Below are 15028 nucleotides of genomic sequence, written 5' to 3' on the forward strand. Positions count from 1 at the left end.
TACCAGATTCGAATCATGCATGTCCAGATCCACCAATCCCTCACCCTTAGCCTTCTTTGTATCCCTGTCTCTCGCTACCACATCCTCTGAATCAGGGGGTCTTCCCCTTCTCTCCAACCTCGTCACCTAGAAATGAGAAAAAATCCGAAAAAACCCACGAAACCCTAGCAGAGCAAAAAAAATCTCCCTCACGCGCTCCTACTTTTTGATAGCTTTTTGAACGACTTAGTTACAAGCTAGACACTCATATTAACATACTTTTTGAACTACAAAATATTCAAATAACCCAAATTGTATGCATTATATCACACTAACAATTATTTATTGTAATAGTGCATTGGGCATGCATTTTATATGTCGACAACTACAAGATAGTTTAATTGACGTTACTCGATTCAAATGACACCTAGGTAAAAGTTTTGCAACTGTCAGCTAATCATGACTGACAATATCCTAGTGAAAAATGACAAAAGATCATAAGATAAACAAATTATTACTACAAGGCAATAACCAAACGCGGGTGGCGGTTTTATGCTTCAATCTGAAGCTAAATATTACACTGAGAAAAGTTTTAGTTTGAGCCATCGTGCTTACTGGCTCAAGAGTCATTAGAAAGACTTTGGTTTGAATATGTAAGAAACTTGGTTCTTCACGAGTCACCTTTTCCCCTCTCATACCCTAGGAAGTAGCACCTATTTTTTTTTTTTTTTTGATATATATATTGCCCACACAATTTCGACCCACATTTGATGAAAACGGATTCTTAAAAAGTGTTACTTCAAGGATGGAAGTTTTGATCTTGGGATCCAAAGAGCTACTTAAAAACACTACTGCTGGTCGCACCTCTAATGTAAACAAAATGAAGTCCTGTCCACAATTACATGGAAATCCCACACTCATTAATTTTAATCCCACACTTCAGTTTTTCAAGAATAAATTGATAGAACACTAACAAAGATATTCAGAATTATTTGGAGAACTATCCCTTATAAAAGTTCGACCGAACTCGAAGTGGATTAATCAGATAATCAATTAACAAGTGAAGAAATCTATAAAAAAAAAAAGGGGTCAGAATATATATCTTTTACTTCTCAGAATTCTAGTAATAAATCACCACTGAAACACAAACTAGACATAAAAGATGAAAAGGGGCGGGTTGAGATTTATCAAAGAAAAACAGACTAATCAGCCGCTTGAAAATGGCTACACTGAAGTTCAACAAAAAACACTTAAATTTTGTTGAATGCAACAATATCACAGCTTTGGACATATTCATTGCAAGGCTCAACTGTCAGATGCTCCTCAATAAGGGAGTCCACGGATACGAGATCATCAACAATGGTTAACATGATCTGCAACTTCTTGATCCCATAACCAACAGGAACCAGTTTGGCTGTATCAATATCAACAAAGCATTTTGTTCACATCATTATATATAGAAGGTATATGCATCAGATATGTAGGATAAAACGTAAGAAAAGTTAACATACATGCTCCCCACAATAGACCAGACATCTCAACACTGCGAACAGCCTCTTCCAACTTCTTCATGTCTGTCTCATCATCCCAAGGCTTAACATCGAGAAGAACAGAAGATTTGCCACCTAAAAAGCCAAATGACGTCAGTTTTAACCACTTTCAGCAGGGAAACAAGAAAGAAAAGAGGAGCGGATAACGTAGTGCAATTTCACCATATAACTAAATGTTCCTAACTCCCATTAAACAGGCAATCAAGTGAGCTACATAAATTCAAAGAAAACTTTTTCTCAATATTTTAGTTACGTAAATGCTTCATGGACAGCTTAAGAGAAAACTCACTCTCTTTCTTCTTGGCAGGCTTTTTGGCAGCCTCCCTTTCCTCAGCCGCCTTCTTTTCCTCCTCAGTCTCATCGCCAAAGAGATCAAGGTCATCATCATCTTCAGCAGCAGAAGCATCCTGGCAAATTCAAATAAATCCCAGTAATAAACTAGTTTAAGACTTGAAGTGATTGGCTTATTAGCCTAGGCAAAGTACTAAAACAACAATAATCTACCTTTCATAGTCCTAATTAAAGGTAAATTTGGAGCAATGGAGTGGGATGGCTTATGATGCCAACCCATTGTTTGGGAAACTTTTGAGCAATAGATTGGAGTGGTTAGGAGGGCGCATCAAAACCTTTCATACTGCTCCAACTCCAAAATTCCAAGTAAGGGGGTTTGGGAAGAAATGGGGAGAAAAACATTATTTAAAAAGAAGAAGCAAATCACTAGATTATTATAAAAATATTACACTCCTAAATACTCCACTCCTCTCGTCTTTTTTCAACATACAGATAGTATAGAGTATTTTCCGCTCCACTCTATTATAAACCATTCACAAGTCCCACCACTTCCCATCACTCAAAACCAACCCAATCAAACAAACATCAGTGTTAAGTAATTTTATAGAGTCAAAACTCAAAGTCACTATTATGCAATTGTATAATGTGCGCACTGCAAAATAATGTACTGCCTCCAAAATTGAATTATAGCAAACATATGAATGTGGATACAAAATAAAGTTCCATTTTTTTTTGTTTTTTCTTAATAAATGAATAGCAAAATGGCATCAAAGAACTAAAGTAACAAACATATTCGAAATCAAAATACCGGTTTTGCAGGTGCAGCCTCAGCTGGAGCAGCAGCTTTGCCACTGAATCTTACCCCTTGAGCATTTCCGGGGAAGCTTCGCATACAAAAAAGGAAGAAATTAACAAAAAAGAAAAAGAAAAAAAGGATTTAACAACATCAAATGAAATCCCAGATTTAAAAAATCACAAAAAGAGAAAACAAATCAGACCAATTTGCGTATAAGAGTAGAGGAACAAACCTTGCAGCAAGATGAGAAGAGACAACATCGTACCACGTGCTAGCATTGGGAAAAGTGTCCCCCGGCTTCTCCAAAACAGCTGCAAACACTTTGATGTCATCCTTTGTGAACTGATCCCTGAAAACCCAATCAAACTCACAAACAGAACAAATCAGGGAAATCCCAGACACAAGAAAACAGAAACTAAAAACTGAAAATTATATTAAAAATGAAAAAATAAAAAAGGAAATTTGGGTGGATGTTAGTACGTTACCCAGAAATATAGGTCTTGCCAGAGAGGAATTCATCAAGGGATTTGAGGCCTGACTCTGTGTGGAGATCTGATAAGGTAACAGCCATCTTGCGGAGAGTGACAGTGAAGGTGAGGCAGCACGGTCTTACAAACGGGAGAGGGAAGAAATGAAGTTCAATAATTGATATTTATATTATGAACAAACCCTAGTTCAGTTCTCCCTTACGCGACATGAAATTATTTGCTCCACCTCATTTAGGGATTTGAAATATATATATATATATATGGGTTAGGATCATTTTACACCAGTGTAAGTTACACTCTTAATCTTGTCCACTGATCCCATTTATATCTAACGGCTCAAATTTTTTAGTAATGTGAGCCATTGGATACAAGTGGATCAATGGTCAAGATTGAGTGTAAGACTTTTAACTCTTACACCAGTGTAAGAATATCTTGCCCCTATATATATATATATATATATATATATATATATATATATATATATATATATATATATATATGCTTATCGTTTCTCAAGCTGCTTGAGATAATTTTATCTCTGGCTACTAAATCACAAACATAGAAGAATAGAAGAGAGAGAAAAAGGGAATCGTAACCATTCAAAGGTAAATCAATTAATATAAGAAAATAAATAAACAAAACGACGTAGTTTTGGAGTAGCCGGAGATAAACTTATCTCAAGTTGCTGGAGAAATGTTTTTTCCTATATATATATATATATGGGTTTTATAAGAATTATGTTCTACGAAAAGTGACTGTGTAATGTTATAGAGATTCGTTTTGCGTGCCGTAATTTTCTTTTTATCTTTTTTCTTCAAAAAGTGTGTGTGTGTGTGTGTATATATATATATATATATATATATATATATAGTTAACGTTTCTCAAGTTGCTTGAGTAACTTTATCTTCGACTACTAAATCATAAAGGAGACAACATCTAGTGATCCATTGCAATTGCCAAATGGGTCAATCACAAGATCAAGGGCTAAGAAGTTTAAAGAAGCTCTTGGTGGGTTAATCCAGCAAATGTGGACTAATCATGAAGACATCAACTCCAAATCTATTCATAATCAGAATTTAGTTAATGTCATCAATGTAATGGAGGTTGAGTGGAATGAGTAGCAATTTCCATTGTCAATTAATGCTTAGTTGGGCTGATAGCATTTTCAATGTTATCAATGCTTAGTGAGGTTGATTAACATTTTCAATGTCATTAATGTTTAGTGGGCTGATTAGAGTTTTTCCTTTTTTCAAGTTGTCAACTTTAAATTAGTGTCTTTTCATTTGCTATTCTTTTCATATTCTTGGAGGGATGTTCCAAGTATAAATAAGGGAGGATATAACTCTTGTAATCAGATTTTGAAGTTATATTAAAATAGAGAGGTTTCTTCTCTTTGGTTCTTATCTAGAACTCTGAACTTATCAAGAAACTTTTCTTGTGGCGTTCAACACAGGCTTATCACTCACCTTTCACCTTCTTCTTTCTTGAGTGTGGCGTCTTTATCCTTCTTATACCTTTGGTTCTTATCTTCCATAGATAATGGGTCAAGGTTCTTTATTTCTTGTTTTAAATTCCTGATTGTAGAAACGATCCTAACTAAACTGGTCTTGGGTCTCACTATTCTTGATGAGGTTCATATCATTTGCTATCAAAGCTAGTCTTCTAAATCAGGTTTGATCTATCCTTATTTTATTGTTAACCTTTTTTATTTGTATTTCATTCTCCTTCTTATGTCAACTACTCCCATTGGTAATGTTCAAAAAAAAATCTTAGTATCTTCAGAAGCAAAAAAGAAAGAAAGAAAAAGAAAAAAAAGTCTCAAGAGGGTGATGCTCAAATTCCTAAAGATTTCAAATTCTACTTTGAAGCCATGACACAGAGATTTGAAAGATTGAACTTCAAGTTCGATGAAATGCAAGATAGAATAGAAAGAGTTGAACAAAAGGAGCAACAACGCAAAACTTCAGAACATCAAAATGAAGATGAAACCAATTCTACGGTTGATATGAGGCATATTGAGCGTCGAAATGAAGGAAGAAGAGTGCGTAATGAAGAAATGGTTGATAATAACCTAGGAAGTATCAAGATGAAGATTCCATCCTTCCAAGGCAGAAATGATCCAAAAGCTTACTTGGAGTGGGAAAGAAAGATGGAGTTGGTGTTTGATTGTGATAACTACTAAGAATTGAAAAAGGTAAAATTGGTTGCCATAGAATTTCCTGATTATGCTATTGTTTGGTGGGATCAATTTGTGTCAAACAAGAGGAGACATGGTGAAAGACCCATTGAAACATGGGAAGAAATGAAAGCTGTCATGAGAAGGCGATTTATTCCAAGTCAGTACTATAACACTTTTAAATTCTAAAACACTTAATTATAGTTAAAATAAAGATTTAAGGGTAGGATTAGTGAAAATCTTGAGTTCTGGGTCGAAATACGTAAAAAAGGTAAAACGATAAATTGCCAAACACGAAACCCTAGACAATGAAATGTTAGTAAAAGGCCTCTAATGGGAAAACTAACTCTAGAAATGGATTCATAACGAAAAATGTAGTGGTTAGGCAAGTTTCTGGAAATTTGATGAATATTATTTTTACCGGGCAAAATTTAACGATACAGTTGCACCGAAACGCATGTCGAATGAAATTTGAGCTCTAGTCTTGGAAATAAGATGGAAAAAGAACATAGGACTAAGATGTATGATTATTGATGAAAATTGATTGAAATTAGGGTTTTTGGGGAAACGTGCTAACAGTGCACCTAACAGCTTAAAACTCTGATTTCACCGAATGACCGAAAAACTCCGGATTCATCTACTCAAGGGAAACTAAAGGACTTTGGCGAATGTTAAAAATTGAAGTTTCTAAATAGCCTAGCTATTAATTGGAGATTAGTAATTTAAGCGGGAGATTCGAAATAATTGGAATTGCGCGAGGTGGCAAGTGGGACCCACTCACTTAAGTAGACTTAGGCCACATGTGCAATGTAACACCCCGTATATATCCGGTAGTGTTATCATTACATCGTATTAAGCGGTGTTTAATTAAAAATGCGAAATATTCTTTTTCTTTTCAATTATGACGTCATTATCAATTACCAACTTGATTACTTAATCAATTTCATAAAATATTGTCTGAATGTAAATTGCAATAAGACATCTACTGAAATACCTCAATATATAAATAAAGTGTGTATCTAAATCACGGCATTACATCTCGTAATTCGGACAATATCCTGATACATTATTACAACTCCCAAAAGACTCAAGACGAAACAATACTATGTGTCATGGACAATCCCCATGCTCACCAAATAAACAGCGTAAACAACAAGTCTTAACATAAAACTCCATAAACATGAACTGAAGCTATAAGCATATAAGCAGCATGCAAATCCAGCATCCAATATGTCAGCATAAATAACAGCAAATCTAACTCAGCTCCGGCCTCCTGCCGCCTAAGGTCTCAACATTACCTGATCCTGAAATAAGCATTCCCCAAACGTGGGGTGAGATCTCTAAACAAGAAATCTCAGTAAGACAAGGGGTCCTCAAGGATCTTCCACCCCAAGCTCACTTACATGTGCAATATAAGTTCTAAAAGCATTTATATCATTATCAGTTCCAAAACTATGTAGTGCAACAGATATCTATGGCATGTGTGTAATCACTATTCTACTGGCAAGAGAAATGTAGGAATACGTCTATACCTACATGTAGTACAAGGAACACCGCTTGCACCTCACCCACAGCCTCACCCTATTGTATGTTCTACATACTCAGGCTTACCGTATAGGTGGAACACCTCCATGCATATCAACAAGGCACTAACATACAATAGCTCAACAACATTTCCAAAACATCAAAAGCATGTAACACAGCATGCATATACCATACCCCCATGGGACATGGTGGAACCACAACATGGCTAAACCGAGGACACGAAAGCTTACCTTGCAAGCTCACTATCCAATGCCAAGAGTCCTCACAGCTCAAGTCCAACACACAGTAGATCACAATCTGATTTAGGACCAGCAAGTGTATCAACATACATAACTCAAAAGCATTAACATAAAGACTACGTTCTCCTTAACGATTTACGTCTTAAGGCTTCCAATAAAGCTACAAGCCCTTAATCACATGATTTTGACTTAGTCCATTAATTAAAGAAGTTCAACTTCATCAATCTAGGGTCCACAAACCCCCAATAGCCTACTGTACACACAACACAGCTACTGTTCTACGAAATTCTAGAATATCCGGATATTCCTCGGGTGTATATCCAGATATGCAATATCCGGATATCCCACTGTGCATATCCGGATATCCAGAATCCTATATCCGGATATCGCATATCCGGATACCATATCTGGATATCCAATATCCAGATATTCCACGGGCAGATATCCGGATATTTCACGACAGAATGCAGAAACTGCATTTCGTGAAGATATCCTTCAAAAGTTGGGTTTTTACCGATTTTAAACACTTAAACATGCATTTCTAGGTGTGTTTGATATCTTTTAGCCTTAACATGCATCAATCTTCCATTTTTAAGCATAAAACTCATGATCAAAGGGTGGTACAACATACCAAGGCTCAAAACTCAGAACCAAGAGGCTCTTGGAGCTCACCAACAGTCCCTCAACCTCTGACTAGGACAGAACACGAAAATGCTATCACAAGATGGTTCCTTTCTTCACAAAGGTAGCTTCTTGAAGCTTCACAAACCAAGAAGAAGGTGGCTCTCAACCCACACCCCAACTCAGCACACTCCCTGACCAGAAACAGTGACTAAAACCCCAAGGCACCCTCACACCCTCACAAGATGATTCCCAAGTGTTTACAAGAAGAAAAGAGAAGGATCAATGCCAAAGGTCCCAACTTGGCTCAAGAGAAGGTGAAGGAGACCAATGGAACAGTGCTCAAGCAGCTGGTCAGCCTCTCTCACGAAGGAAAATCTGGTATCCAGGGCAATGTGCCCTTAAATGAGTATATATAGCTACTTTCAAATAAAACACACAATATTAGCTTTAATTGCTACGCTTAGCATTTTAATCCCAAACTTTGGATTCTTAACCTACTCAATTTTACAAGAATTTCCATATTTTTATTATATTTTTCGGAGCACCTTTCCGGTACGCGCTTTTCTTAGCCAGTATCAGTTTCTGGCACCAGTTCTCATTATTTGGACTAGAAACTCGTTTTACAAGTCCTACATATTATTCTAGTAATTATCATGCACTTACATTAATTTTTCGGGATACTTTTTTTCGTACGCATTTATACTGACTAGCAGAATCGGTATCTGCACTTTTCTTCCAAAAAGCGACTTTCAGCATTCTCAATCACTTATCATAATTATTAGAGCCTCATAATAATTATTAGGGTCAATTATGGAATCATTTCCTAATTTTTCATAATGAATTAATTAAAATTTCTTAATTAACGGTGCGGGTTCTTACATGCAACCAGCACTATTCATTCATCTTCTCCCTCCCTTCTCTCTTAAAAGCCGCAGCCCCCCTTTGGAGTACAAATTTCTCCTTGGATTTTCTTAAGCAAATCTCCACCAAAATTCAACTTCAACCACATGAAACTTTAAGTAAACAACCATCCAAACCCAATCATACCATCTATAAGAATCCGCACCGTTAATTAAGGAAGTTAATTAATTAATTATGTGAAATTAGGAAATAATTCCATAATTGACCCTAATAATTATCATGAGGCTTAAATAAATGTAGTAAGTGGTTAATAATGCTGAAAGTCGCTTTTCGGATGAAAAGCGCAGATACCGGTTCTGCTAGTCGGTATAAATGCGTACCAAAAAAGTATCCCGAAAAATTATAATAAGTGCATGAATATTACTAGAATAATATATAGGACTTGTAAAACGAGTTTCAAGTTAAAATAATGAGAACTGGTGCCAGAATCTGATACTGACTATGGAAAGCGCGTACTGGAAAGGTGCTCCGAAAAATATTATAAAAATACGGTAATTCTTGTAAAATTGAGTAAGTTAAGAATCCTGAGTTTGGGATTAAAATGTTAAGCGTAGCAATTAGTGCTAATACTGTGTGTTTAATTCTTAAAACACTATATATTCAACTTATGGCACATAACCCTAGGCATGTTCAGTTTCTCTACGTGAGATTTTCTGAGGTTGGGTAGCCACCTTGTCACCTTCATCCTCCCTTCACCATTGGAGCCAAGAGACCTCATTTCTTCTTGGTTCTTCCTCTAAAACTCCTTGTGTGAGTGTGCAATGGCTAGAGAGAGTGTAAGGTGTCTCATTTTCGGAGTTTAGGGTGTTGTTTTATGGGGTTTGGGGTGCTGACTTGTTGGTGGTTGTGGTGAGAGCCATCTTCTTGGCTTGTGAAGCTTCCTTTGTGAAGAAAGGTCCTAGCTTTGTTGGCATTTTCGTTTTTGGTACAAGTCAGAATCCTTGGAGCTGGTTGTGAGCTCCAAGAGCAGCCTTTGCCTCTGTTTTGAACCTTGGGTAAGTGTTACCAACTATGATCATGAGTTTTAATGCTTAAAGATGGTGTCTTGGCATGTTTAATGAGTTAAACAAGTAATCAACTGATATATGAACCTAAATGGACTTAAAAATGCATGCTTAAATGTTTTAAAGTGTTAAAACTGGAACCTTGAAGGGATATCTTCGCGAAAATGCAAACTGCATTCTGTTGCGAAATATCCGGATATTTGGCTGGAAATATCCAGATATTGATATCCGGATATTGATGGGTTTCTGGATATCCGGATATCCATATCCGGATATTGATGGGGTTCTGGATATCCGGATATTGATGTCCGGATATTGGCAGAGAAATATCCGGATATGTTATATCCGGATATGTCCCCAAGGAATATCCGAATATTCTGGGTTTTCGAAGAACAGTAGCTGCACTGTTCATACAGAAGGCTTTTGGGGGTTAGTGGACCTTAGATTGATGGAGTTTAACTTCTGTATTAATTAAACTAAGTCAAAATCAAGTGATTAAGGGCTTGTGGCTTTGTGAGAAGCCTTAAGACGTAAAACGTAAAAGAGAAGCGTTGTCTTTATGCATAAGTGATGGGACGTAAATTCGTTCTCATCTAAACCCATTTTGATGGCAAAATACCATATGTTCCCTCATCGGATGAGCAACTTCAGCATGAAAATCATTTGTTTTACACATTTGTGACAAAAACACAGTGGGGGAACAGATGGTAACTTATTCCTTTAAAATATATTAAAAGGGGAATGGACTGAGACGCATTTAATGCACCTGCTCCATTCATTTAATGCTTCTGTACACTTTGCAGGTAACGTAGAGTTAAAGACTTGTAAAAAGCAAGGCAGTGCACCAACTGAGCAGCTGGAAACGTGAAGAGCAGGGAATCAAGAGTTCTTATTGGCTGAAAACAGAAGCAAAACATGGGAAGGCCTGCAAACAACGGCTAATCATCACAAAACCCTATTCTATTCAGCAATTCACCCAAGCTTCACACTCTGCTGCCACCGTCCCGTCCCCTCATTCAAGCAACTAGCTCCAAGGGAATTACAATCTTGCCATTCCTCTTCCAGCTATAAATAGGACCTCCCTCACACAAAAACATCATCGAATCCTGAAGGGTTTGCAGTCCGAAAGGAAGAGATCATTTAGTAGTAGTTAGTAACTTAGTTTAATTTTCAGTTGTAATTATAGTTAAGCGACAACCCCTCTTCCCTTCTCTGTAAACAACCATCAAGACTCCTCACGAGCAATTACCCATCTTTCTCCATTTTCTGTTTCTTTTTATAAACTGTCTTTTAAATTAATATAAGTATTTTTCTCTTCGTTCCAATCGTTATCTCTTGACTGAATCTCGGCTCTATGTGATTTCAGTTGAGAATAATTATGTTTAAACTATCAGCCATGAGTTGAACTATCTGTGGAATGGAAAAACTGTGAAACTCTTAAAGAACTGTTTTCAGAACTCTTAACTGAAGTTTTTTGTATTTCTTTGGTTAAGTAAGCTATATTCATTGTGCGCCAATGGAAATTGGGTACATACTGAGAAAGGAACTTCCATAAGGAAGAGATTTCAGACAGCTTAGCCATTGGGGAAGGTCGATGTCATGGCAAAAACGCTACTGGTCACCTTTGGAATAAGGGGCCAACTTGCCCATTTTAAGGTTCTGAACTAAGTACCTGTTGGAGTCAAGGGAGCCATAGGAATATGGAAACTTGTGAGCCATCTAGACCATGAGCTGAGGAATCAGAGTTGGCAGGCAAAGAAACTGGGACAAAGCCAAAAGGTGCTAAGTCTTGAGCAGAGAAAACAGCCCCTTTAAGAGTGAAGCAGTGAATCCGTTCCTTCTGTTAAACTGTTTTAACCACCACCCTGTTGTCTCTTGATTATAGTTATTTCTGTTTTAGTAATTTTATTTTATTTTATTTAGTACTTATAAAAACTCCAATGATTGTTATCTCACCTTCTTCTAAACATGAAGGATCACATACATAACGCAACGAGCAACTGTTTGCCATCAGGTTGAACCTACTGTTCCTGAGGAACGTTGTCAAGACAGTAGGGAACGTTTGACTAGACAGTTCATTTACTAACTTTTCTTCTCATTTTTACTCTTTATAAACAGTGATAAAACAATAATTAGCACTCTATCCTCGTGGGAACGATAATTTGGGCATTAATACTCCCTTTATTAGTTGATGCGTGCACTTGCGCACTTGGGTTGGAACTAAGGGAACGAATCTGTGTTCTGCAAAAACAGAGGAACGTCCCCTATAAGAACTTATATTTTCCACCATCAGCAAACCACCCAACAATAAGCGTAGGTGCTTTGATTATTGATGATGGATTATGATACAAACAGATTGTGATTGTGCTGTTTGTAGGCCTTGAGCTTGTGTGGACTCTTGGATTTGATAGCTAGCTTGAAAGGTAAGCTTTCGTGTCCTCAGATTAGTCTGTTGTTTGTTCCACCGACCTCCATGGGAGGGTGGTTTATATGCATGGTATGCTTTTGTGAAAGATGAAATATGCATTGATATATGCCTGAGATGTATTAAATTAATTGTTGACTACTTGCACAATCAGACAACGACTCTGGTGTGTAAGACATATAGTGTATGAAAGTGATGTTGTCACTTACACGATCAGACAGCGACTCAGGTGTGTAAGGCATAAGACTGCGACTCTTATGTTTAGATGGGTCGCAGACGTGCATAATCCCTATCCTGTTCCCTGGCCAGTCGAACCGCATTTACATACATCACATGATTAATGAGTTATAGTATTTAGCTCGTTGAGCAAGAGATTATACTGTCATGATATATATGCCTTAACATGAACATGCATTGAAATTAGTGGTTTTGAACTTATATTATACTTGTAAGTGAGCTTGGGGCGGAAGAGTCCTTGAGGACCCCTTGTCTTACTGAGATTTCTTGTTTAGAGATCTCACCCCACGTTTGGGGGCGCTTATTTCAGGTTCAGGTAATTTGGGGGCTGATGCCTCTGGCGGCAGGAGGCCTGAGCTTAGTTGATGATATTACTGTTAATATGCTGGCATGACTGGATTTGGATGCTGTTTATATTTTCCGCCTTTATATTATATTGTTGCTATGTTGAGACTTGCTGGGCTTTGTTGCCTTATTTGGGTGAGCATGAGAGTTGTCCATGCCACTATATTGTTAGTACTTTTAGCTTGAGTTGTATAAACTGCTAGTTGGTCCGGTCTACGTGTTGTAGTTCCGTGACTAGAGACATATATCTGTTATTTTAAATTAATGAGGTATTTCAGTTAGCTGTCTTTTGCAATTTACATACAGGCAATGTTTTGAAAATGAACAAAGTATTCAACTTGGCTAAGTATAATGACGTCATAATTGAAAAGAAAAAGATATTCTGCAATTTTAATTAAGCGCAGCTTAATACGATGATATGATAACATTACCGGATATATACGGGGTGTTACACCATCCTCAACCCTTGAAACTATCTATTTTGGGAGAAAATCCACACCCATTCCCACGAAATTTTGGAGGAAGCTAGTGTTCATGGAGTTGTTGCTCAAGCCATTGCTTGGATATTTCTTGGAGGAGTCCTAGGCCTTGATTGTAGCTAAGTTTCAACACTTTTTATTGGATGAATGTTGTGGTTTGATTTTGGAAAACCTAAGCTATGTGTTGTGTGATTGAGGTGGTTGGAGACCTTAAATTAAAATTGTGTATTACATAAATATGTCTTAGAATGACGTTTTATAATGATTGAGCTCATAAAATTTATTGAGAAAAAATATTATAACTTAGGCAAATTTTGTGATTGATGAGCATGACTTTGTGAATTGAGATTATTGTGTGATTGGAAAATTGAGTTATGGAGTAGTTTTAATGGTTAATTATGTGATGAATGAGGTGTTTAATGTGTGGAGTTGAATTGACAATCCCTTGGTGGGTGCCTATATTGATTTCGGCCAAAGGAGGGAAAATGTGAAAGGATGATCCTAAAATTGGGTAATTGGTGGTGTGAGGAATTGAATCAAGTTTGAGTGGGTTGTATGATTGTAAGATGCCTTGAGTTGGTGAGAAAGATCCTTAGTCCTCGGAGAGTGTTGTATTCGGCCATAAAGGGGGAAATTAAGGAAACTGAGGTTGAATGATGATTGAATGTAATTGAGGACTTGAATTGGTGTTGTGGTAGACTTAGGAAGCCATAGTTGAAAGAAAATTAACAACATGAAAAGCGTAAAATAGCCTTGAAGGCCGAGTTGTTGTTGTGTGTGGGGGAAGTGTAATGTTTTGTATTTCAACTTAATGTACAAGTGAATTGATGATCCTATTTGTGATCATTGTAGGCAGCCTCCCACGAACGTGATCCTTGAGGACTGAGCTTGGTGGATTGCTTTTGATCCTTGACCAAAATGATTTGGGTAAGTACTTATGTGACAATTGCATGAATGCTTGAATGACCAAGTGAGTGGTCTTTATGGTACTAATGTATATGGGAAGGACTTGTTTTGTAGGCATTTCTGGTTGGACGAAGTTACAGTATAACTTGCATTAAAGCTACCTAGCTTGGGAGCTTCAAGAAGGTAATCTCTTGGTATTGGGGTTAATTCTCGTGTGTGCTCCACCATTGCCATTGGGGTAGTGGTTGGAAGTTGTATGTCAATGATGTGATTATAACATGCTCATGCATATGTATATATATTGGGTACATAGGATTACTGTATCTCTCAGTAGATAGATTGCCTTATGGCGTTACGGACTTCCACTGGATAGGTCTCGGTGAGGGAGTTCCGGTTGGCTTGGGGCCATAGAGATGTTATCCGTTGAGGAGCACTCTAGCAATGTCTCGGGTGTATCAGATCTCGAGGGTGCCTTGAATGATGTTCTGGGAACACATTCTTGGATGAGAGCCCATAGGTTATATGCTGAGGCCAATAGGCTGAATGTTGCTTGGTTTTGGCTATGACTATTGCAGCTTCATCGTATGTTTTCTCCTTATACATCCATGCTTCTCTAAATCCCTTGCTATATCCCATTGTTGTTATGATTCATTGTTGTACATTTACATCTGAGTGAGTCATTGGGCGGAGTGATCCTCCAGAACCTTTGGGTAACTGAGATATATTCGTATATCTCACCCCGTGTTATGGGGCATTGTTTCAGGTGGTTGTAGTGGGACTGGAGCTACGAGCAAGAGGCCCACTGGTTGAGCTTATGGAGTTGGAGAGCATTTTGCATTTTGAGGCCACACTTGGCGTAAGCTAGACTTAGAGCATGAACATTGTATATTGCATTAGGGATATGTATCATGTCATATTTGTTCATGCTATATTTTGGCTAAGTCTAGTTGATTATATATCTTGTTGTATTTTGAGGTATTTCATTATAGTTATATTTACCATTTGGAGAATTGTAATATAATG

General features: G+C 37.3%; 1 protein-coding gene across 1 annotated transcript; it reads right to left on the reverse strand.

The window, feature by feature from the left end:
* Positions 1 to 1004: 1004 nt before the first annotated feature.
* On the reverse strand, positions 1005 to 3312 carry LOC133284265 (elongation factor 1-beta 1-like). The gene is made up of 6 exons (XM_061481260.1): positions 3102 to 3312; positions 2849 to 2965; positions 2629 to 2704; positions 1819 to 1936; positions 1491 to 1604; positions 1005 to 1393 (listed from the first exon to the last, which is right to left on the reverse strand). Exons 1-6 carry the CDS (start codon positions 3185 to 3187, stop codon positions 1230 to 1232), a joined length of 675 nt encoding a protein of 224 aa, XP_061337244.1. The 5' UTR covers positions 3188 to 3312; the 3' UTR covers positions 1005 to 1229.
* Between the last annotated feature and the right edge of the window lie 11716 nt (positions 3313 to 15028).

This window comes from Gastrolobium bilobum, unplaced genomic scaffold (assembly GCF_033153095.1).
Source record: "Gastrolobium bilobum isolate Gb01-03AN ecotype WA unplaced genomic scaffold, APGP_CSIRO_Gbil_v1 utg8263, whole genome shotgun sequence".
Classification (NCBI taxonomy): domain Eukaryota; kingdom Viridiplantae; phylum Streptophyta; class Magnoliopsida; order Fabales; family Fabaceae; genus Gastrolobium; species Gastrolobium bilobum.